The sequence below is a fragment of the Salmo salar genome, chromosome 03 (genome assembly GCF_965601325.2).
Source record: "Salmo salar chromosome 03, fSalSal1, whole genome shotgun sequence".
In the NCBI taxonomy this organism is placed as follows: Eukaryota; Metazoa; Chordata; class Actinopteri; order Salmoniformes; family Salmonidae; genus Salmo; species Salmo salar.
Window position 1 is genome coordinate 85836740 of NC_138293.1, and position 23261 is coordinate 85860000.

Genomic DNA, 23261 nt, shown 5'->3' on the forward strand with positions numbered 1-23261 from the left:
GTACAGTGTGAGCGTGGTCCCTCACTTGTCTCTACTCCATAGCAACGACCTCTAGATCGGCGTGTACTATGAACTAGAAACCGTGATGCTCTCTCCTTTTAAATGTCGGATTCTGCAACATCCGATCGCAATGTAATATGGTGTGTTTTTATTTTGTGAAGCTGAAGCAGTGAGTCGGCTGTGTCTGGAATGATGCATAATTGAACTCTTTAGTTTTTTTTTGCTGTGTCTGGTAGTTACCTAAGCGCATGCATCTCGGTCTCAACTTGGAATCTCACACCAGCAAGGAACTATCATTCGGTGATCAAGTAGATCGATCAAATATATGAGGTTTGAGAACTGTGACAGTGTATTGATTTTATCATTGGAGACATTTTAATCAACGCTTCTAAACAATGTTACAAATTGGAGACGAAGTTTATTTCTCAGCGGTATTTCTGCTGGTTCTATTCGGGACCAGGAGCGCGATTGGAGCATCAGCCGTCACCGCATCCATTTACGTCTTTATCGTGATGTTTCGGTTCCCACAAGTGCCGGCTGACCAGGCAAGTCAGGTGCTGCGGCCCACTGGCCTTGCGAGCGCCGGCGTCCCCGTGGTTGCGCACCGGGCAGGGGGACACGATGCTCCGGAGAACACCATTGCAGCGATCCGAGAGGTGAATCAAGGACAAAGTATCAGTTATCCACCCTGTCTGGCCTACTTAATGCTGTAGCTGCAAATAAAATGATGAGTAGGCTTACTAGGCCATAAGGATTTGATTTAGGTGCAGCAGGTGAAGTGAGCAGAGGCCGATGAAAGGCATATGACGTCCCTTGTCTTTACTGTGACTTTGTTTCATATTATCAGGGAGTTTAATAAATGTTGGCCAAAATCCATGCAGAGGGAGAGTCTGTTAACTTATTTTGCCATGGTTAGTTATAGTTTAGAATGTCTGGAACATAATTTTTTGTATCTATTCTTTAATTTGAAACATATTTTGGCTAATGTCTAGGCCTACTAGATCAGTACAATCCCAGTTGGTTTTATAGCCTGCTGCTCCGTCTCCCCTATCTATCCATTTCAGATCTATATCTCTCCCGTCTTTCTCCACACACCTCTCCATCCCTTCCTCCTCCCCCTGCTTCATCCTCCTCTCCCATCCTCTAGGCCAGCAGGAATGGAGCCACAGGGGTGGAGCTGGACTTGGACTTCACTGCAGATGGAGTGGCGGTGCTGATGCACGATGAGACGGTGGACCGCACCACCAACGGGATGGGAGCGGTGGGCACACTGAGACTGGCAGAGCTCAGGACGCTGGACGCCACAGGCAAACACAGGCTCAGGTGGGCTTGGCAGGGGAGGGGAGGTTAGGGCCTGGTCCAAAAGCATCGAACTCCTGGGTCATACTCATTAGGCATAAAATGGACTGAAACAGGGAGGGACCAATATGAAATGCTTGTTTTTGTTTTCTGTTGCAAAACATTTTCAGTTGTATAGCCTAATGAACATGACCCTGACCTGAATGTTACGCCTTGAGTGTTAGCAGATCTAAAAAGAACACAAGTTGGTGCTTCTGCCAGGAAACACTGGTAGAGTCAGTACCTGGTGCAAACGCTTAGTAAACATGGCCCCATGTGTGATTGGTGAGTTCAGTTGGACTTCAAGCAGGACAGAGTCAAGATGACTCAAAATACACTAGTGGGGAGTGTGAACTGTGAATGGTACGAGGCCAGATATAGACCTATTGGTGGCGTCTCAAATATAGCAGCAGTACAAACGTTTGTGTGTCCCCGCTGGCCTTTGTGTGTCTCCAGAGAGAAGTTCAAGGGGGAGAGGGTGCCAACGCTTCAGGAGGCGGTGGAGGAATGCATCAACCACCAGCTGACCATCTTCTTTGATGTCAAAGATCAACCTGATAAGGTATTGGCCCTGTCTAGGAACAGCCCCTACTTCCTAGATACAACTGGAGATCTGAGGGGATTGGATATAGCTTTAAGCAATATGGTGATGGCTCCATCTTGTCTTCTGACTGTTTACCATATTGCTTACACTTCCAATCCTCAGTTCTTTCTAGGTGTCTAGTAGGTAGGCTATAGGGGTTGTTTCTGGACAGGGCCCTCTCTAGGCAGGTAGAATCCTTGTTATAAAGATTTAGGACTTAAGACTTCACTACAGTATTGTCGTGTCTTTGGCATCATTAAAACGGAAGACATGTTTAGCAAATAATTCTCTGTGATTATTATTACGTGATTAAACTGATTAATCGTGTAACTGTAATTAACTAGGAGGTCGGGGCACCAAGGAAAATATTCAGATTACAAAGTTATAATTTTCCTAATATAACTTTCAGATATTTTAATATCTGATCACTTAATCTTCTGATTGATGATGTGTTATTTACCTCACGCCAGTCTCATTCCAAACGTTGTAAATTGTTGGTTATCTGCACGAACCCAGTCTTCACTATGAGTCATCCCTACATCAATTGTCTTAAAATCATTTATTTACTAAGTAATTCACAGAAATGCATAACAAACAGATATGGTTACAAGGAAATGATAGGAGAATGTGCCCTAGTGGGCTAAACCGGCATGGCGGCTTGTTAGACAAAAGAGTTGATAATTATAACAATTGATATGCTAATCCTTTGCACAAGAACGCTCACTCATTTGGGAACAATTGCAATCAATACATATATTTACGCTCAGTGTGTCGTCGGGATCTTTGTTGAAAAGTTCGGTTCTGTTGGAGAGTTTTGTCCTCGCGTTCTCTCTCTCTCTCGGTTAGAATGGATATTTCAAAGTGACATTCATTAATGTCGTTATAGGACGGATGTTTCGTCGGTCTTCGCGTTCAATGATACCGAATTCCTAGCTGCAGACTAGATTAATATCAAAGATGTGTTATTATTCTGTCGGTATCAATATTCTAAGAGTTTAACCACGTGGTATGGTTAAAGTTCAGAACAAGGGATGCATGGTCAAACCTTGGCCCTCTTGTTCTCGAGGTAAGCTGGTCTCCTGATAGAAACCCTGGGTGGGGGTTATATTCGGAATACAGAAAAAGGCTGTCTCATGATGCCAGGTCCTGTCTGTGTCCCTGGGGGCGTGCCAAGGACTTAGTTAAGACTCCAAAGGGAATTTTAGTTTTCTTCATTAAACAGTCCAAAGTCACATTTACACAATTTCACAAACAGTTCCATCCTTATTCATTCATTTTATACAACCATTAGATATAAGTCTCACAACTGAGGCTATTATATAAACAGAGCCATGGTAATGTGGCTGTATTGTCTCTCATGAGTTTCACAAAATTGTACCAAATGGACCAGTTCGTAGCTGAATTCTTCACCGATCTTTTATACCTTCTCCAGAACATAAATGTCATTCGGTTCTCCAGTCCTCTGAGGTGGAAGAATTCCTTTGTCTCTCCATGAAAGCACCCTGTCTTATACTGTGGCCATGAGGTGGGACATTTTCTTAGGAATTTACGACCCCTTCTGACCACAGCAGCCTGGGTGTAGGAGACAGAGGGAGATGGTGCAGAAGTAGGGGGATGGTGCAGGGGGTCAACTGTGCTCACTGTACCCAAAGAGGACAATGTCATGACAGTATACACCAGGTTTTCCCAAGGTGTACTGTTGGACCAGGGTTAGGGAACACCGCTATACACACTCCAGCAGCACTTTGAATGACAACCACATCACTGTAAGGTGAAATGGTAGTAAACTGAGTGTATAGGGAGATTAAGGCATGTTAAAATCCAGCTGTTTAAGGTAGTAACATCCCTACTACAGAGACAGGTCATAAAGAATCTCACAGCTGCCCCAGACAGTGGTTCTGAGAGGAATTCAACCCTCCTTACATTTACATTACATTTTAGTCATTTAGCAGACACTCTTATCCAGAGCGATTTACAGTAGTGAATGCATACATTTCATTTCATGCATTTTATTATTATAATTTTTTTTTGTACTGGCCCCCCATGGGAATCGAACCCACAACCCTGGCGTTGCACACACCATACTGGCGTTGCAAACACCATGCTCTACCAACTAAGCCACTGGGAAGACTGTGGCTCAATGTGACTCACTATCCTTCCACCTTCCCCATATTGACAGTTTTGTAAGCGTTAGATTCGCCAAAGTCCCCTACAGACCTCATTATATATGGAGGACCAAAGCAGTCAAAAAGACAATTAAATACTCTTGGAGCAGTTTCCCAGATACAGATTAAGCCTAATCCTGGAATAAAAATGATTTTTAATAGAGATTCTCCATTGATCTTTTTTAGTCCAGGACTAGGCTTCGTCTGTGTCCAAGAAACCGCCCTTTAGTGTTTCATAGTATTAAATCAAATCAGATTTTATTTGTCACATGCACCGAATACAACAGTTAAATGCTTACTTACAAGCCCTTAACCAACAATGCAGTTTTAAGAAAATACCTAAAGAAAAAAGTAAGATAAGAAGAACAAATAATTAAAGAGCAGCAGTAAATAACAATAGCGGTGCTATATACAGGGGGTACCGGTACAGAGTCAATGTGTCAAAGTGCAGGGGCACCGGTGTTGAGGTAATTGAGGTAATATGTACATGTAGGTAGAGTTATTAAAGTGACTATGCATAGATAATAACAGAGAGTCCCAATGCAACCATTTTCATATCAATATCAAATAATTTCTGGGTAACAAATAAGTACCTGACTGTAATAGATTTCCATTAAAATTTACCAAAATATATTTTTTGCCCAAAAATATTTCTCAATCAAAAAATGTGCTAGGACTGTCTTGGCGTGGTCTGAGTTCGGAGGGGGAAATGGAAAATTAGCTATTATTCGCAGAGGTTAGGAACTCTCTTTGCTATTGGTCTATTAACCAATTTACCGCATGATGTCGTCACCATGGAAAGGCGAAACTCCCGCCCATGCAAACCTGCTGATTAGAAGGTCTTGTGTAGATTGTATTTTCAACCAGCAACGATCAGGAATAAACACTTTTCACATTATTTCACACTTTTACAGTGTTCGTTTCATCAGATGTTGAACAATATGATAAAACACAGGAAAACTGAATTTTCACTCCTCTGGGCCTTAAATAAGATGCCACTTGTTGACAATAAGATCATCATATATCACAGCCATACTCAACAGGCGTGGTCCAGATCTGAACCCACAATGCGGTGAATACACTCTGGCTTTCAACTGGCTTTCAATTGAGTGTTGTAATATTAGAACACACAAGGTGCAATTTAGAAATGTGGTGCATGGCTAGTTTTCCTCTTGTTATGTCATTCACTGACAGATCTGAGAGCTATTTATAACCTTTCAGAAATGTCCAGTTGATCAACAAGCCCATGTTAGCTAGGTAGGTAAGTTAGGCTATCTTGATCTTGTAGCTATCATGGCCAGGTTGTGCCCAGGAGCCTTTACTTCCACTGGGCCCCCATTTAGATTTTTTTTGACACACTCAGGTGACATCGAAAAATGTGTAGAAGTGCAGAAAATGTACTTTAAAACGGCAATATTTTCTTTCCGCTAACAAGAGGGGTGTGAAACATTGAGGTCGCGAGGTGGGGGTTGGGTCCAATAAAGACAATATCAATCCGGACCTTTGCCACAGAGGAAATTTGTGTGACCGGACCTTCTCAAATAGTAGTCCTGATATATCATGTTGTATTGTCACATACAAAGGATAGGTGCAGTAAAATGTGTTATTTTACAGGGTCAGCCATAGTAGTACGGTGCGCCTGGAGCAAATTAGGGCTAAGTGCCTTGCTCAATGGTACATCGGCAGATTTGTCACCTTGTCGACTCTGGAATTCAAACCAGTGACCTTTTGGTTACTATGCCACCTGCCACTCACATGTACTTGTGTTACACTGCATGTAGTTTGACAGTAAGTACTGTAGATGTTCCCTCCTCTCCACCAGGCAGCTGCAGCCCTAGGGGAGATGTATCACAAACACCCTGTTCTCTACAACTCCAGCATTGTCTGCTCCTTTCAACCTAAAGTTATCTACAAGGTAACCTTTGTAACATCTCTGGTCATTTGAGATTTATGTTTGTTCGAAAACAACATTTCAACTCAGTAACACACAACATAGCCCAACTATATGCACAAAAACTTCAAATTAAACTGTAAATATGAGTTGAGACATCCATGTGCACATTTAGTCGTCTTCTGTTCCATTATAGTAGTGTTTTTCCTATAGTGTGTAGTTTAGCACCAGTCTGGTCCCAGGTCTGTTTGTACTGTTTTGCCAACTCCTACGGTCATTGTCATGTTTGGAAACAACCATTGTCAAACAGGTCTGGGTCCAGGCTAGGCTTGTTACACACTGTATGGATGTGTTATTACAAGACTGTTATCAGTGTCGTCATAACCATAACACCACCTCTGACCTCCTCATCGGTCAACTCCTCCAGATGCGTCAGGCGGACCCTGGGGTGGTCACGGCCCTGACCCACCGGCCCTGGAGCCTCAGTCGCTATGGCGATGGAACACCCTGTTCCATGTCAGCGTGGACGAACTATTGGCTGGGAGTTCTGGATGTGCTGCTGGACTGGGCCCACCATCACCTGTTGTGGAACCTGTGTGGCGTCTCAGCCATCCTCATGCAGAAGGACTTCATCTCCCTGTGAGTAATATTAACAGTCGTGGCTCGGCCTACTGAGTTTGTTACATGGGTTGTGTTCATTAGGGAGAAAATTGAATAAAACACTCTGAAACTGGGGAGACTACCTGGACTTTCTCAATAGGAAACTCTCATTTTTGTTTTCCGTTGCAAAACGTTTTGCTATATAAAGTGTGCCCTAATGAACATGACCATGGATTGAATCACACATCATTGCGTGTTAATATCAGAGGAAGATCAAAATTGAGACAATTGTATCCTATTGTCAGATAACATATACTGTCTGTATTCATATAATCTATTGATGTTTGTTGAAATATTAAAACAAACATGATACCCTGACCACTGAGCCAACATGTCTCCACTCCCCTCATCTATCCCTCTCTACAGGGACTATGTCCAGTACTGGGCAGAGCGAGGGGTGGAGGTGGTGGGCTGTGGATAAACAGTACTACCAAGATGTCCTGAAGATCAGCTATATCACTGACAGCCTGAGGGAAGACTGTGAGCCTCACTGCTGACTGACACACAGTTCTAGAGTTCTACCTAACAATAACATGTAGTTGTACAAGGACTCAGACCTCACTATCATAGGGAATATCAATATGGAGTATGAATGTACAGGACAGTACACATCCAATATAGCTGCATAGCAGATCATTTTCTAGTTCAGGTTGCCCGTTTTAACCAGAATAGTTTTTACTGCAAACGCTCAAACAAGATCATACAATGTCAACCCTCATTTGACAACTATACAATACCAGCAATACCGCCATAATCTCAGAAATACTCTCTTGGACCAATCATCACACCACTAAATGCAGACAATTTGCTAATTTGCCATGTTGAATTGTTCATCTTAATACAAATCTGTGCATTAGGAGATTAGGCTACATTCATTAATATTGTATTAACAGTATGACACTGATATAACAATGGTACAAAACACAACTCTCTTTGTTGACATGTATCTTTGATTTCTTAATGAAAACATGATGTACATGTATCCTTTATGAAACCGTGTTATTTATTGTGACTACGGCAGGCCCACTGTAAATATTGGATAAATAAATATCCCCTGTCCTAATTTACATGCAGATTGGTGCTGAATAGTGAGTATTCTAGTGGATATGTGATTGTATTGTATGGTCACTGTGTATACATGATGGGGGTACACCTTATTGTTGTTTTGTTCATATATGAGAGCAACGTTGATGACAGTGGCAATGCTGTACCCTTATCTTCAGACCTGTCCTCTGCCATACAGTCAGGTGGTCTCTGTCGCTTTAAAAGACAGAGGGAGGCGTGTTGCGATGTCAACATTTATGCGCTGCGTTGGTTGAGTGTCTTTGCAGCTCAATGACAGCTCATGTTTCATCAGATCTGACATTGTACCGACTCGGACAGCCCCAAGGACCAAAGTTAGCTACTTCTTCACACTGGATGCAAGGCGACCAGCTCGTACCACAGGGCCTCAGGAGAACGTAGCAATCTATAATGGTTTGTTCTGAGCTCCGTTTTCAACTAGAATGATTGAATAGCGAAAAAGAGGAGCTTGATTCATGGTTATGTTGTTCCGCGGTAGATTATCCCAAAAGTTCCCACCAGTCGTTCGCAGCGCAGAAGATTCTAGTAGTTGAAATGCAGAGATAATTTTGAAACGGAATTTGCCCAATGTAACAGGAAAAACACGGACCTGTTTTTTTTAATCGTGGATGCGTCGAGGAATTACACGAGAGGAAATATTGTAAAGATTTTATCAATCATAAACTGTGCCTATACCCAATTTGCCTCTGACATAACCGGCCTTTGAAAGTCTATTGGACACTTCAAAGTGCCATACTGAAGTTCACTAGGATTTTGCACATGATGTACACAATTACAAGAGGTCCCAGCAAACTTGTTACACAGCGACGAACAGGTGAGTGTGGTGGATTCTAGGAGACCGATTCAGACACTTTTGTAACAAAGTGCCAGTGACCTCTCGCTCACACTGTCATCAAAGTGCTGATACATTGTAATTCTGAGGTTAGATACATGCCTTGTTACATGTTAACATTTACAGTGTGGCGCGAGTGTATATTTGCGCATGGTTTACGCATGTGTGCCAATGTTGATGCCAATCCATTATAGGGGCTTCATTCAGAGGCAGTAACATACATTCAGTGTTTTCAGTGGTTAACTTAACATGTTGATATCGCTTTCCTTTTCAATACAATGTTGATATCTATTCCCTTTTTTAATATCAGGTCAAACGCAGCAGATTGACAAAATAAATGACTTCAAGCACAAACAAACGCCGTGGTCTATACCAGAGTAAGTACTATTATTGCATTGTACATAGGTTTAACAGTGTTATTAGGATATAATCGCAGTGTCACTGTTATTATTGTACTGTAATGATGTTTGGCATAGCTTCACCTGCAGCCCGTGAAGCATTAAAGTTTCAGAAATTCACATCTTACAACATTGTTGTAGCGCGATCGCCTGTATTGGCGTGTAATAGTAGCAAGCTCGCTATAAACACTACATTCCATGGGGCACATTCTATCATAAGGCACACTGTTGTGGGTCTTTTCCAAACCACATCCACCTGCCTTTATGTCATTGAACAGGGGCGTGAAACGACCTTGTGTGTGGGAAGCAAGGTTACTCACGAGCGTTTGTTGTCACTGTCGAGTCCCAACACTTGCATGCTAGCTGAGCAACATGCTGGCTGAGCAACATGCTAGTTGAGCAACATGCTGGCTGAGCAACATGCTGGCTGAGCAACATGCTAGTTGAGCAACATGCTGGCTGAGCAACATGCTGGCTGAGCAACATGCTAGCTGAGCAACATGCTGGCTGAGCAACATGCTAGTTGAGCAACATGCTGGCTGAGCAACATGCTAGTTGAGCAACATGCTGGCTGAGCAACATGCTGGCTGAGCAACATGCTAGTTGAGCAACATGCTGGCTGAGCAACATGCTGGCTGAGCAACATGCTAGTTGAGCAACATGCTGGCTGAGCAACATGCTGGCTGAGCAACATGCTAGTTGAGCAACATGCTGGCTGAGCAACATGCTAGTTGAGCAACATGCTGGCTGAGCAACATGCTAGTTGAGCAACATGCTGGCTGAGCAACATGCTGGCTGAGCAACATGCTAGTTGAGCAACATGCTGGCTGAGCAACATGCTAGTTGAGCAACATGCTGGCTGAGCAACATGCTAGTTGAGCAACATGCTGGCTGAGCAACATGCTAGCTGAGCAACATGCTAGTTGAGCAACATGCTAGCTGAGCAACATGCTGGCTGAGCAACATGCTAGTTGAGCAACATGCTAGCTGAGCAACATGCTGGCTGAGCAACATGTTAGTTGAGCAACATGCTAGCTGAGCAACATGCTAGCTCTTGGTAGTTGCTCTCTGCTGTCTACTCACACGTTTACTACGTTTCAAGATAACCCGTTTCAAATAAACAGCAACAATAAGGCGTTTATCATATCTTTAGCAATATTTCACTAATTTGGTCCTGATCTAGTAGAGTTGAGAGAAGCACAATCTGCAACATATCCATCATGGCATCCTCCATACTGTTAAATAAAGGTCAAATAAATAAAATAAAAATACTGCATTCTTATCATGTGGGCTTTCATTATCACCATAGAAACCTTACTGTGTTCGAAGGTATGGTAACCGATGTGGTTCAGGTGGCTGACTTCCTATCTAGCTAGTCCTTGCTCTGAGTGAAGCATACATTTTAATTTATTTGTCATGAATGAATGATTGAGAGAGAGAGAGAGTAGAGTCTGAGTAATTTATGACCCTTAACTACAGTAGCAAACATGCCTAAGAAACTCTATTTAGAGACCATTTCATCATGTCATATTTACTACAGGTCTATAGGTATATTGTGTGTACACTTAAAATAAATCAAAAAGTTTTTCATGTTTAAGCCCATCTTTTTTTGTCCTGCAGCTCTCCTGCACCCAAGATAGTGTTTAACCGCCTGAATGGGAAGAAGTACCACAACACCCCAGTAGCTCTTCTACAGGTGGACCTCCAGCCCAAGGAGGGCTTCACTTCTGCACACCAGGAGAATGTCAAGTTTATCTATGAAGGTAAAGGAGTGAGACCCTAGAAATACAATTTCTAGAATGGACCAAGCCCCTCAAACCTTGGCAATTTTACTTTTACAATACACTCACGAGTACACTTAATATGGTTGTGACTGAGGACTTCAATGGACAATGGGCCTCTGGGATCTGATCTTGCCCCTACAACCCACTTTACAAAGAATGTGTGTTTCTCTTTCAACATGATGAATGTTGACCATGGTAAACATAATATTACCATACTATTATTATTCAACTCATCTACAGTCTGAGTAGTCTCCAAATCATCTCCTTTCTGTCTAGTGTCCCTTTAGAGGTGACAGTAGGACTTCTCCTCTACCCCTCCCTCCCAGTGTTCTCCCACCCAACTACAGGCAGGGTGGGGGTCAGGGTTGGACCAGGAGTTAGTCCTCCCTCCCAGTGTTCTCCCACCCAACTACAGGCAGGGTGAGGGTCAGGGCTGGACCAGGAGTTAGTCCTCCCTCCCAGTGTTCTCCCACCCAACTACAGGCAGGGTGGGGGTCAGGGTTGGACCAGGAGTTAGTCCTCCCTCCCAGTGTTCTCCCACCCAACTACAGGCAGGGTGAGGGTCAGGGTTGGACCAGGAGATTGTCTTCCCTCCCAGGCTCAGCAACACAGCTGCACTGACACTGATACCAGTGATAGCAGGCACACAGCTCAGGGAGCTGGCTGGAATTCCACTACCCTCACACCCAAATTGAAGCCCTCTGCCAGCACCATCCTGTCTGTCTGTCTGTCTGTCTGTCTGTCTGTCTGTCTGTCTGTCTGTCTGTCTGTCTGTCTGTCTGTCTGTCTGTCAAGTTATCTACTCTGCCTCCAACGAAGGTAGTACACAATGGCTTCTAGAAATATGTGAAATACCTACCCAGCCAAACAGCATGTGTAACCTGTTAAGTCATTTCTCCCTTGCCCATGTGACACACTAGGTCGTTCCAACTGAAAGTTTGCAATGGCAGCACATTAACTACATAACCTTGGTCAGAGTGGACAAGGACAAAAAGTAGGCCCTTCTCTTACTAGGCTTTCTACAGAGAGGTTCTACAAATGAGGATTGCAACCAGTTTTACAGGATCATTAACCAGTAAATACACATTTTAGGCCACTACAGTTACACCCAGTTACTTGTAACATTAAAAAACAACATGTTGGTTCAACACTTGTAAGTCATGTGAAGGTCCATATGGTGAAAGGTGCCTGTCATAGATCTGATTGGCTCATTAATATGGTAGCTCCATCTTGCCTTCACTATGAGCATGTTTAAGTAAAATGATAGTAACGCAAACTTGCCTTCATCATTCATTGGTTAATTTATGCAGTCATTCATTCCCCAATACGGGTTCATTTTGACTTAGTATTTTATTACATTAGTACTTGAAACATTTGGACTAGTGAGATAATATTGGTCATTAGAGCCAGTGGACTGAACGCTCATAAATCCACATGACAGAGTGCATTATTTAAAATGAAGTTTCAAACGCGGCATGCTTTGTAAAATTCACCCAACTGGACCTTACACTGTGTGTGTGACGTGGCAGGACTACTTTTGTTCAAAGGTTATTTCCTTTTTACACATTTTAAGCTGCAAAATGTTTTAGCCTGACTGACTCTTAGGGTGAGTTTCCCCCCATTTTATGTTAACCAATTTCAACTATATGACTGTCTGCTTTCATATTGTTGTTTTCTTTGTTTCTCCTGGTAGTATTCGCGATGTTAAACTAAAGCATGTCTAAGAACAATCTATAGATTTCTAAGAAAACCCAAGGAACCTACATTCAATTCTACTGAAGGCTGCATGTATCCAGGTTGTGTCTGTGTGTTGCTGTTGCAGCCTGGCAGGAGGTAGTGCAGCAGGCGGAGGAGGGAGGAGCCAGTGACGAGACAGGAAGTGCCAGTGCTCAGGGACCAGTGCAGTATTCAGACACCAGCCCCAGCCCAGCCATGAAGAGTGAGTCCTGACCTGAGTCCACCTTCCTCCTTCAGTCTCATCCCTTAAACACTCATTCACTGTAATCTGTTCTCCATTCTCTCCCCCTCATCACATTTCCTTGACACTAAACCACTTCCTCTGTCCGTACCCCCCTGATTTTCACACCCAATGGAAAGATGCACCTTCTTTTGGTCACCTGGACAGCAGGTCACATCTGTGTGTGTGTTAGGGCTGTCACAGCACTGCCACCACATAAACCAGTGTGATGTAGGGTTGTGTCAGTCATCATGTCTTCATTCTTAGCAATGAGAATAGGCGTTTTGGGAAAGTCATATTGGGGAACATTTGGAAGGTTCTGATATGACCTCTGAGTTGTCATTGTTCATGGTCTTAAAGGCCCAGTGCAGTTGAAATTATGAGAAAAGACTGCCTGTTTTGGCCTGCCTGGTGACAACACCAGCTGGTAGATTAGTTAATAGACCAATAAGAAAGAGAGTTCCAAACTTCTCTGCCAATAACAGCTGGTTTTCAGTTTTCCCCTCTCCACTCAGACCACTCCCAGACAGTCCGAGCAAAATTCTTCCTTGTGAAATTGCTCTTTGCTAAGAACCTATTTTTGTTTCTCTTCGACCATTTTAATTGAAAACAGTCACAGTAAGGTACTTAATTGTTACCCAGAAATTGTTTAATATTGAGATAAAAACAGCTGCATTGGACCTTAAGTCATTTCACCACTGAATTCTTACTTTAGTTTTCTAAAATATAATCACCATCTATGTTTGACCAGTTCCAATAATGTGCTTCTGACCTTGGTTCACATCATCACCCTACAACAAAGTTGAGGTCCACTTGTTAATGCTGCCGCACCATAACCCAATGTTTGAGGCCTCCTCTAACTCCCTCCTTTTCCCCGTCCCCAGACTTTGTTCCCATCGATCTGGATGAGTGGTGGGCCCAGCGCTTCCTGGCCAACATTGACAACCAGTCCTGATGGGCCCCACCACCTGGGGCCCTAGCGGCCAGGGGAGAGGGCCTTATGGAGGGGCCTGGAGGTCGGGGTGAGAGGGGGGTTTAACCAGGTTGGAGCCTAGTGCACCTGGTAACAGGTGTGGGTCTTCTCTAGAGGTGTGGAAATATGGGATGGCGATGGGCATTACTCGAGAGCAGCGCTGGGACGCTGGCGAGGACGTAGCCATGGCAACCCTCTCACCTGAACTATTTAACCTTTTTAACAGAAACAGTACAACCAACACTAACCAACCAACGCTGTCCGCTTGAGCAGCTACCCGGAAGATACAAGTCTTGAATTTTTGGTTATTCTCCATCTCTCAAGCCCAACACTGTGGGCTAAGATGTCAAAATGTCTGTACTACTTTAAAAACGCAGTAAAGATGTGTTTTCAAGACGTGCCGTGGTGAGATTTATTTTTCACTAAATTGGAGGTTGGATGTGGCTTGCAATGCCATAGCTCTACACAGGGTGTCAAACAACAGAGTTACACATAAACAAACGTACAGTCAATAGCACAATAGAAAAATCTATGTACAGTGTGTGCAAATGTAGTAAGATTAGGGAGGTAAGGCAATAAATAGGCCATAGTGGCAAAATAATTACAATTTAGCATTGGAGGGTCAGGGAGGGAGGCTGGAGTTGGTTCAAGGGTCAGGGAGGGAGGCTGGAGGGTGTTAAATTAGGCGAGGAGAGAGGACACAAAGAACTGAGGAAAGAATAATTGAGAAAGAGCCTTGGAATTCTGCACAGGAGTTTATCATTCAGGGCAGGATTCAATACAAGGCTCATTACAGAGCAGCACTAGACAATAGAAAGCTGACATGAATCATGGGTCACGTTCAGCAGGACCCAATGTTTTGGGTTCATATATAAATGGGCTATCTATGTAGAACAAACATGCCTCTGACATGTAGACTAAGGAATCACATCAGCTCAATTAATGATATTTCTATCTGCAACGTTCGACAACATTTGGCAACAAGGTGGCCCTGGCCACAATTTTGTACTCAGAGAAGCTCTGCCTCAAAGGCAGAACTAAGTTGATTGGTTGGATGAAAGCTCAGTGTGTAGAGTGGCATGTCAGTGGATGGAGTTTACAGGGTCATGTTTATACGGGATCCAGCTTTTGTCAAAAGTAATTTTGTTGTATTTATTTTTTGAATTTGAGCTAACCCTAACCCTTTTCTTAACCTAATTCTCCTAAACCTGCAACGACAAGTAAATTCTGACAAAAGCTGGATCCCTTCTAGCCATGACCAGTTTACAGATGAAGGTCAGATAAAATAAATGCTTTTAAGAAGGTAGGTTGGATGTGGATGGAGGGTGTTAAATGCAGGTTGTGACTCGCAAGGTTACCAGTTCAAATCCTGGTAGCGACTTGTTTTCCAACCTTACCCAACATTCTTAACTAATCACATTTCTAATCTACACTGAACCAAAATATAAACGCAACATGCAACAATTTAAAAGATTTGACTGAGTTACAGTTCATATAAGAAATACATTCATTAGGCCCTAATCTATGGATTTCACATAACTGAGCAGTAGTGCAGCCATAGGCCCACCCACTTGGCAGCCAGGCCCAGCCAATCAAAATGAGTTTGTCCCCACAGAAGGGCTTTATTACAGACAGAAATACTCCTCCCCTCAGACAATCCCGCAGGTGAAAAAGCCAGATGTGGAGGTCCTGGTCTGGCGTGGTTACTCGTGGTCTGCGGTTGTGAGGCTGGTCACACGTACTGCCAAAATATATAAAACGACATTGGAGACAGTTTATGGTAGAGAACTGAACATTTCATGCTCTGGTGGATATTGCTGCAGTCACCATGCCAGTTGCACACTCCCTCAAAACTTGAGACATCTGTGGAATTGTGTTCCCAGCACAAGGTGCATCTGTGTATTGATCATGCTGTTTAATCAGCCTCTTGATATGCTACACCTGTCAGGTGGATGGATTACAAAAAGAGCTGTCACAGGTTTTAATCTTGCCGAAGCATTTTTTGAGAAAGTGCTTCGGCAAGGGTGGAGATCCCATCACTATCTGATGATGCTTTGCCTCATCTACACATGGTATTAAAATGTCTTATTTTTCCTGGTCCCACTTATTTGAGTGTGATATTTTTTAGATACATTCACTCCATAGAGCAGCAGGCTGGACAGCCACCAATTCAGCTTTTAAAGGCATTTTCCTCTACGTCCACGGATATCGCATTTACGGTAATCTCTGCAGATTGACTCAATCAGAAATTACCTGTAAAATATTGTGCTATAATACGGAATGGATTGAATCCCAGCCTTAAATGGTTGCCTAATCCAGATCTGTTTACATGAGACATCCAGCTAGACCGTGTGCCTACAGGACGCATTACACATGTTAGCACCAGATATAAACGGGGGGTCAATCCACAGGGTTCAGTAAATGTGTTTTATTCACAATACATCAGTATCATCATTACAATCTGGGTATTAGAAGCGCTCATTCTTCGATGTCAGCCATTGTTAACAGGTACAAAAAAAAATATTGGGTGGATAATTTGAGCACTGAATTAAGACATGTCAAATTCCACATACAGATGGTAATATACAACTTGTACAAATCTCTCCCAGCAACACATCTAATTGTAAAATGAGTCTTTACAGTCAGTTTCAGTATTCTTCTCTGAAGGACAGGAATCTATGGCTCAAATATTGGGATTGCCAACCATCATATCTGAGGAACAGCTGGGAGGAAAATAGGAACCTGAATCAAGATGACAAAAAGTAAAAGAGGAAGAAATAGAGCCAACAGTAACATTGTATTGAACGGTCATGTAGGAAGTATGGTCATGGAAATGTGTACAATTATTACACCAGTCCCAATGTCAATAAGACTTCCTTTACAAAGCCCTAACCCATTCTTCAGATCTGGGGTTTCCACTCTGCTCATGGCACAGTCTTATAAATATCTCGGTCATCACACACACAACATGAATAACCACTGCTGGAGAGTCGGAGCAACACACAAATCCACAGCTTGAGTCGTGTCCGTCTACTCCATTTTCAGGTCTCAGAGCAGGCCAAAGCCTCCCTGCTCTCCTCGAACAGTCCGTTGGTATTGAAGGGACTTTTCTGGGGTATAGATGGGCAGGCCTGAATGTGGAAAGGCCACCAGAGCAGTGTGTTGTTGATGGGGGTAGTATCTGCAGCATGTAGAGCCAGGTCACATGTCTATGTAGGGCCTACAGTGACCTGACCAGTAGGAGGGTTGCGGAGATGGGGAGTTGAACCAGGCAGTGACTGTAGTGTCTATAGGCCCTACAGGTGACGGCCGTGACGTCTCTGCGTCTCAGTGTTTCTCCAGCGCTCTGGTCAGCAGGTCGTTGAGGCGGGCAATCATGGGTCGGGGATCGTCGTTGAGGCCCGCTGCGATCATGGCGTTGTCGTAGATCTTGAGGTCAAGGATCAGAAGGGGCACGGGTTAGAGACACATGCAAGACAGATATAATACCACCGTCTAAAGGCTTCATCTTAGTTTGACATCTAGGAGTCGGAACACAACAGGTATGAGAGTGAAACAGATTTCCATTAAGCTCAGAGAGTCCCATTTCCAGAGAATCTAACTACCATGTTTTTAAAAATGCTGATAATGTTTGTCTCTCAACCAGTGTTGAGAGTAAATTCCATTTCAATTCAGTACAATTCAGGAAGTAAACTGAAATTACATTGTAAATGGAATGGTCTCAGCCAGGGTTTGGGCCCATTCCATTTACACCTTCAGACCCCAAAGTGTAAGGAGTGTGATCCAGGACAGCGTGATCCAGGACAGCGTGATCCAGGACAGCGTGATCCAGGACAGCGTGATCCAGGACAGTGTGATCTACCTGCTCTAGCAGCAGTTGTGCGAGTGCAGAGTCGGACTCCTTCAGTGAGTGCATCTTCTTGATGAGGTCATGACTACAGAGGAAAGGGAGAGCAGGAGACAAGCACAAATCAACACAATACTATTTTGACATTGAATACTGCGTTGTTGGGAAGGGCTTACAAGTTAAGCATTTCACTTGTGCATGTGACAAATAAAATTTAAAATTTATGGATTTGCACATAAAACGCCTTGATTTAGAGATCCCCCCCCCCCCCCCCCTGTACCCAGCGTTGATCTCCAGGGTGGGCTGTAGTATCTGGGCCCTCTCCTCTGTGCTGCGGGCCATCTGCTGGGTACGCAGGAAGTGGCGTGCGGCACCCATCTCCAGCACCGTGATCATGGCTGGGTGGGTGTCCAGACGAGGGGTCACCTGGAGGTCAGGGGGTCAAAGGTGAAGAATGAGCAGTCACAGACAAACAAAGTAAACCTTACAAATTGACTGATTCTTACATACAGTATCAAAGTCCAGTTAGCCAGTAGTTACTGTATATATAGGCTGGATCAAGTCAGTCACACAAGACCACGGAAGAGGCCCTGGACCATTCCCTACTGGGTTATAGTGATCATGGTACAGGTAGACTAGTGTAGATAGTGATGGTAGGGTAACAGTACCTTGATGTTGGTAGACTAGTGTAGATAGTGATGGTAGGGTAACAGTACCTTGATGTTGGTAGACTAGTGTAGATAGTGATGGTAGGGTAACAGTACCCTGATGTTGGTAGACTAGTGTAGATAGTGATGGTAGGGTAACAGTACCCTGATGTTGGTAGACTAGTGTAGATAGTGATGGTAGGGTAACAGTACCCTGATGTTGGTGACTAGTGTAGATAGTGATGGTAGGGTAACAGTACCCTGATGTTGGTAGACTAGTGTAGATAGTGATGGTAGGGTAACAGTACCCTGATGTTGGTAGACTAGTGTAGATAGTGATGGTAGGGTAACAGTACCCTGATGTTGGTAGACTAGTGTAGATAGTGATGGTAGGGTAACAGTACCCTGATGTTGGTGACTAGTGTAGATAGTGATGGTAGGGTAACAGTACCCTGATGTTGGTAGACTAGTGTAGATAGTGATGGTAGGGTAACAGTACCCTGATGTTGGTAGACTAGTGTAGATAGTGATGGTAGGGTAACAGTACCCTGATGTTGGTAGACTAGTGTAGATAGTGATGGTAGGGTAACAGTACCCTGATGTTGGTAGACTAGTGTAGATAGTGATGGTAGGGTAACAGTACCCTGATGTTGGTAGACTAGTGTAGATAGTGATGGTAGGGTAACAGTACCCTGATGTTGGTAGACTAGTGTAGATAGTGATGGTAGGGTAACAGTACCCTGATGTTGGTAGACTAGTGTAGATAGTGATGGTAGGGTAACAGTACCCTGATGTTGGTAGACTAGTGTAGATAGTGATGGTAGGGTAACAGTACCCTGATGTTGGTAGACTAGTGTAGATAGTGATGGTAGGGTAACAGTACCCTGATGTTGGTAGACTAGTGTAGATAGTGATGGTAGGGTAACAGTACCCTGATGTTGGTAGACTAGTGTAGATAGTGATGGTAGGGTAACAGTACCTTGATGTTGGTAGACTAGTGTAGATAGTGATGGTAGGGTAACAGTACCCTGATGTTGGTGACTAGTGTAGATAGTGATGGTAGGGTAACAGTACCTTGATGTTGGTAGACTAGTGTAGATAGTGATGGTAGGGTAACAGTACCCTGATGTTGGTAGACCTAGTGTAGATTAGTGATGGTAGGGGTAACAGTACCCTGATGTTGGTGACTAGTGTAGATAGTGATGGTAGGGTAACAGTACCCTGATGTTGGTAGACTAGTGTAGATAGTGATGGTAGGGTAACAGTACCCTGATGTTGGTAGACTAGTGTAGATAGTGATGGTAGGGTAACAGTACCTCTGATGTTGGTAGACTAGTGTAGATAGTGATGGTAGGGTAACAGTACCCTGATGTTGGTAGACTAGTGTAGATAGTGATGGTAGGGTAACAGTACCCTGATGTTGGTAGACTAGTGTAGATAGTGATGGTAGGGTAACAGTACCCTGATGTTGGTAGACTAGTGTAGATAGTGATGGTAGGGTAACAGTACCCTGATGTTGGTAGACTAGTGTAGATAGTGATGGTAGGGTAACAGTACCCTGATGTTGGTAGACTAGTGTAGATAGTGATGGTAGGGTAACAGTACCCTGATGTTGGTAGACTAGTGTAGATAGTGATGGTAGGGTAACAGTACCCTGATGTTGGTAGACTAGTGTAGATAGTGATGGTAGGGTAACAGTACCCTGATGTTGGTAGACTAGTGTAGATAGTGATGGTAGGGTAACAGTACCCTGATGTTGGTAGACTAGTGTAGATAGTGATGGTAGGGTAACAGTACCCTGATGTTGGTAGACTAGTGTAGATAGTGATGGTAGGGTAACAGTACCCTGATGTTGGTGACTAGTGTAGATAGTGATGGTAGGGTAACAGTACCTTGATGTTGGTAGACTAGTGTAGATAGTGATGGTAGGGTAACAGTACCCTGATGTTGGTAGACTAGTGTAGATAGTGATGGTAGGGTAACAGTACCCTGATGTTGGTAGACTAGTGTAGATAGTGATGGTAGGGTAACAGTACCCTGATGTTGGTAGACTAGTGTAGATAGTGATGGTAGGGTAACAGTACCCTGATGTTGGTGACTAGTGTAGATAGTGATGGTAGGGTAACAGTACCTTGATGTTGGTAGACTAGTGTAGATAGTGATGGTAGGGTAACAGTACCCTGATGTTGGTAGACTAGTGTAGATAGTGATGGTAGGGTAACAGTACCCTGATGTTGGTAGACTAGTGTAGATAGTGATGGTAGGGTAACAGTACCCTGATGTTGGTAGACTAGTGTAGATAGTGATGGTAGGGTAACAGTACCCTGATGTTGGTAGACTAGTGTAGATAGTGATGGTAGGGTAACAGTACCTTGATGTTGGTAGACTAGTGTAGATAGTGATGGTAGGGTAACAGTACCCTGATGTTGGTAGACTAGTGTAGATAGTGATGGTAGGGTAACAGTACCTTGATGTTGGTAGACTAGTGTAGATAGTGATGGTAGGGTAACAGTACCCTGATGTTGGTAGACTAGTGTAGATAGTGATGGTAGGGTAACAGTACCTTGATGTTGGTAGACTAGTGTAGATAGTGATGGTAGGGTAACAGTACCCTGATGTTGGTAGACTAGTGTAGATAGTGATGGTAGGGTAACAGTACCCTGATGTTGGTAGACTAGTGTAGATAGTGATGGTAGGGTAACAGTACCCTGATGTTGGTAGACTAGTGTAGATAGTGATGGTAGGGTAACAGTACCCTGATGTTGGTAGACTAGTGTAGATAGTGATGGTAGGGTAACAGTACCCTGATGTTGGTAGACTAGTGTAGATAGTGATGGTAGGGTAACAGTACCCTGATGTTGGTAGACTAGTGTAGATAGTGATGGTAGGGTAACAGTACCTTGATGTTGGTAGACTAGTGTAGATAGTGATGGTAGGGTAACAGTACCCTGATGTTGGTAGACTAGTGTAGATAGTGATGGTAGGGTAACAGTACCTTGATGTTGGTGACTCTGTTTCCCAGATTGTTCCTCATCCAGGAGATCAGGTCCTCAGCCTGCTCCTCTGTCAGACGCTCAGAGGCTATAGACACAGGAGAGAGCACTGAGTTAGTTTTAGAGTACTTCATATTACTGTCTGAAGCTAGGTTAACTCCTAGATTAGCTCTGTGGTTGGAGGCTAAGAGGCAAACTTCACTTCGTCTCCTATCCAATTGGCGACAGATTTTCATGGGATTATAAAAAAAAAAAAATCTGCATAAAAACCTGTGCATTTTCCCACCAGAGATATGTTTTCATGAAAGTCACTTGTTGGGGATAAAGGTGGCAGGTAGCCTAGTGGTCAGAGCGTTGGACTAGTAACCGAAAGGTTGCAAGATCGAATCCCCGAGCTGACAAGGTAAAAATCTGTCGTTCTGCCCCTGAACAAGGCAGTTAACCCACCGTTCCCTAGGCCGTCATTGAAAATAAGAATTTGTTCTTAACCTGTCTGGGCTAGGGGGCAGTATTTTCACGGCCGGATGAAAAATGTACCCAATTTAAACAGGTTAGAAACTAGAATATGCATATAATTGGTAGATTTGGATAGAAAACACACTGAAGTTTCTAAAACTGTTTGAATGGTGTCTGAGTATAACAGAACTCATATGGCAGGCAAAAACCTGAGACAAAGTCATCCAGGAAGTGGAGGATCTGAGAATTGTAGTTCTTTCTAGTCCCTTTCGAAACTACAGTATCTGTGGGGTTACGTTGCACTCCCTAAGGCTTCCATTGGCTGTCAAAAGCCTTCAGAAAGTTGTTTCAGCTTTCTCCTGTTACTGGGCAGATAATAGGAGCTCAGTTACTGAGTGGACTGCCTGGGGACAAAGAGATTGGATATGCTCGGTCCCGCAACTGCGCCGTTCCTTATTTTTCTCCTTCAATGAATACGCTATTGTCCGGTTGGAATATTATCGCAATTTTACGTAAAAAATACCATAAAGATTGATTTTAAACAGCGTTTGACATGCTTCTAAGTACGGTAATGGAACATTTTGACTTTTCGTCTCTGGTACCACGCTCGCGCGTTTTGCCTTTGGATAGTGCTCTGAACGCACAAACAAAACGGAGGTACTTGGACATAAATTTGTATTATTTCGAACAAAAACAACATTTCTTGTGGAAGTAGCAGTCCTGGGAGTGCATTCTGACGAAGATCAGCAAAGGTAAGAGAATATTTCTAATACTTATTCTGAGTTTAGGTTGCCCCGAACTTGGCGGGTGTCTGTATAGCTCGCTGTGATGGCTGAGCTATGTACTCAGAATATTGAAAAATTAGCTTTCTCCATAAAGCTATTTTAAAATCTGACAATGCGGTTGCATCCAGGAGTACCGTAATTTCCGGACTATTGGGCGCACCTGAATATAAGCCGCACCCACTGAATTTAAAAATATATATTATTTTGAACATAAATAAGCCGCACATGTCTATAAGCCGCAGGTGCCTACCGGTACAATGAAACAAATGAACTTTACACAGGCTTTAACGAAACACGGCTTGTAACAAAAATAAATAGGCTTTAACGAAACACGGCTTGTAACAAAAATAAATAGGCTTTAACGAAACACGGCTTGTAACAAAAATAAATAGGCTTTAACGAAACACGGCTTGTAACAAAAATAAATAGGCTTTAACGAAACACGGCTTGTAACAAAAAATAAAACATTAGCAGTAAGCTTTAGTTGTCTTTTTGCACTGAGTCAATTCCTCACGCTGCTGTTTCCAACGTCTTATCATCGACTCATTAAGACCAAGCTCCCGTGCAGCAGCTCTATTTCCTTTTCCAACAGCCAGATCAATCGCCTTCAATTTGAAAGCTGCATCATATGCATTTCTCCGTGTCTTTGCCATGATGAGGGTGACAAAATGACTACCGTAATCAGAATGATGGGAAGTTTGAGAGCGCTCGATTTAATCTAAACAGTAAACAAAAAAGTTGTTTGACCTTAACCCGTTCGGCAATTTCATTGGTCTAAAGAAAGCTTCATGCCGCCAAAAAACTGAGCACGTCACAGAATGTGTTTTTTTGGAGAGAGAAAAAATAGAAAGCGGGAAAAATCCATATAT

General features: G+C 43.3%; 3 protein-coding genes across 3 annotated transcripts in view; 2 read left to right on the plus strand and 1 right to left on the minus strand.

Moving 5' to 3' along the window:
* The first annotated feature begins 395 nt into the window (after positions 1 to 395).
* On the plus strand, positions 396 to 7538 carry LOC106606508 (glycerophosphodiester phosphodiesterase 1-like). Its single transcript, XM_014202764.3, has 6 exons — positions 396 to 656; positions 1148 to 1323; positions 1795 to 1900; positions 5909 to 6001; positions 6405 to 6616; positions 7004 to 7538. Exons 1-6 carry the CDS (start codon positions 396 to 398, stop codon positions 7056 to 7058), a joined length of 903 nt encoding a protein of 300 aa, XP_014058239.1. The 3' UTR covers positions 7059 to 7538.
* A 470-nt stretch (positions 7539 to 8008) lies between these two features.
* LOC106606485 (MAPK regulated corepressor interacting protein 2) lies at positions 8009 to 14060 on the plus strand. The gene is made up of 5 exons (XM_014202713.3): positions 8009 to 8534; positions 8863 to 8929; positions 10571 to 10713; positions 12557 to 12673; positions 13576 to 14060. Exons 1-5 carry the CDS (start codon positions 8480 to 8482, stop codon positions 13644 to 13646), a joined length of 453 nt encoding a protein of 150 aa, XP_014058188.1. The 5' UTR covers positions 8009 to 8479; the 3' UTR covers positions 13647 to 14060.
* A 2010-nt stretch (positions 14061 to 16070) lies between these two features.
* Positions 16071 to 23261, minus strand: part of LOC106606479 (TNF receptor-associated protein 1) — a 16724-nt gene continuing 9533 nt past the window's right edge. Inside the window, exons 15-18 of the mRNA XM_082972849.1 lie at positions 21154 to 21239; positions 17792 to 17937; positions 17527 to 17599; positions 16071 to 17093 (exon numbers count right to left, since the gene is read on the minus strand). Coding sequence (XP_082828975.1) covers positions 16992 to 17093; positions 17527 to 17599; positions 17792 to 17937; positions 21154 to 21239 — 407 coding nt within the window. The 3' untranslated portion in view covers positions 16071 to 16991. The remainder of the gene's footprint in view (positions 17094 to 17526; positions 17600 to 17791; positions 17938 to 21153; positions 21240 to 23261) is intronic.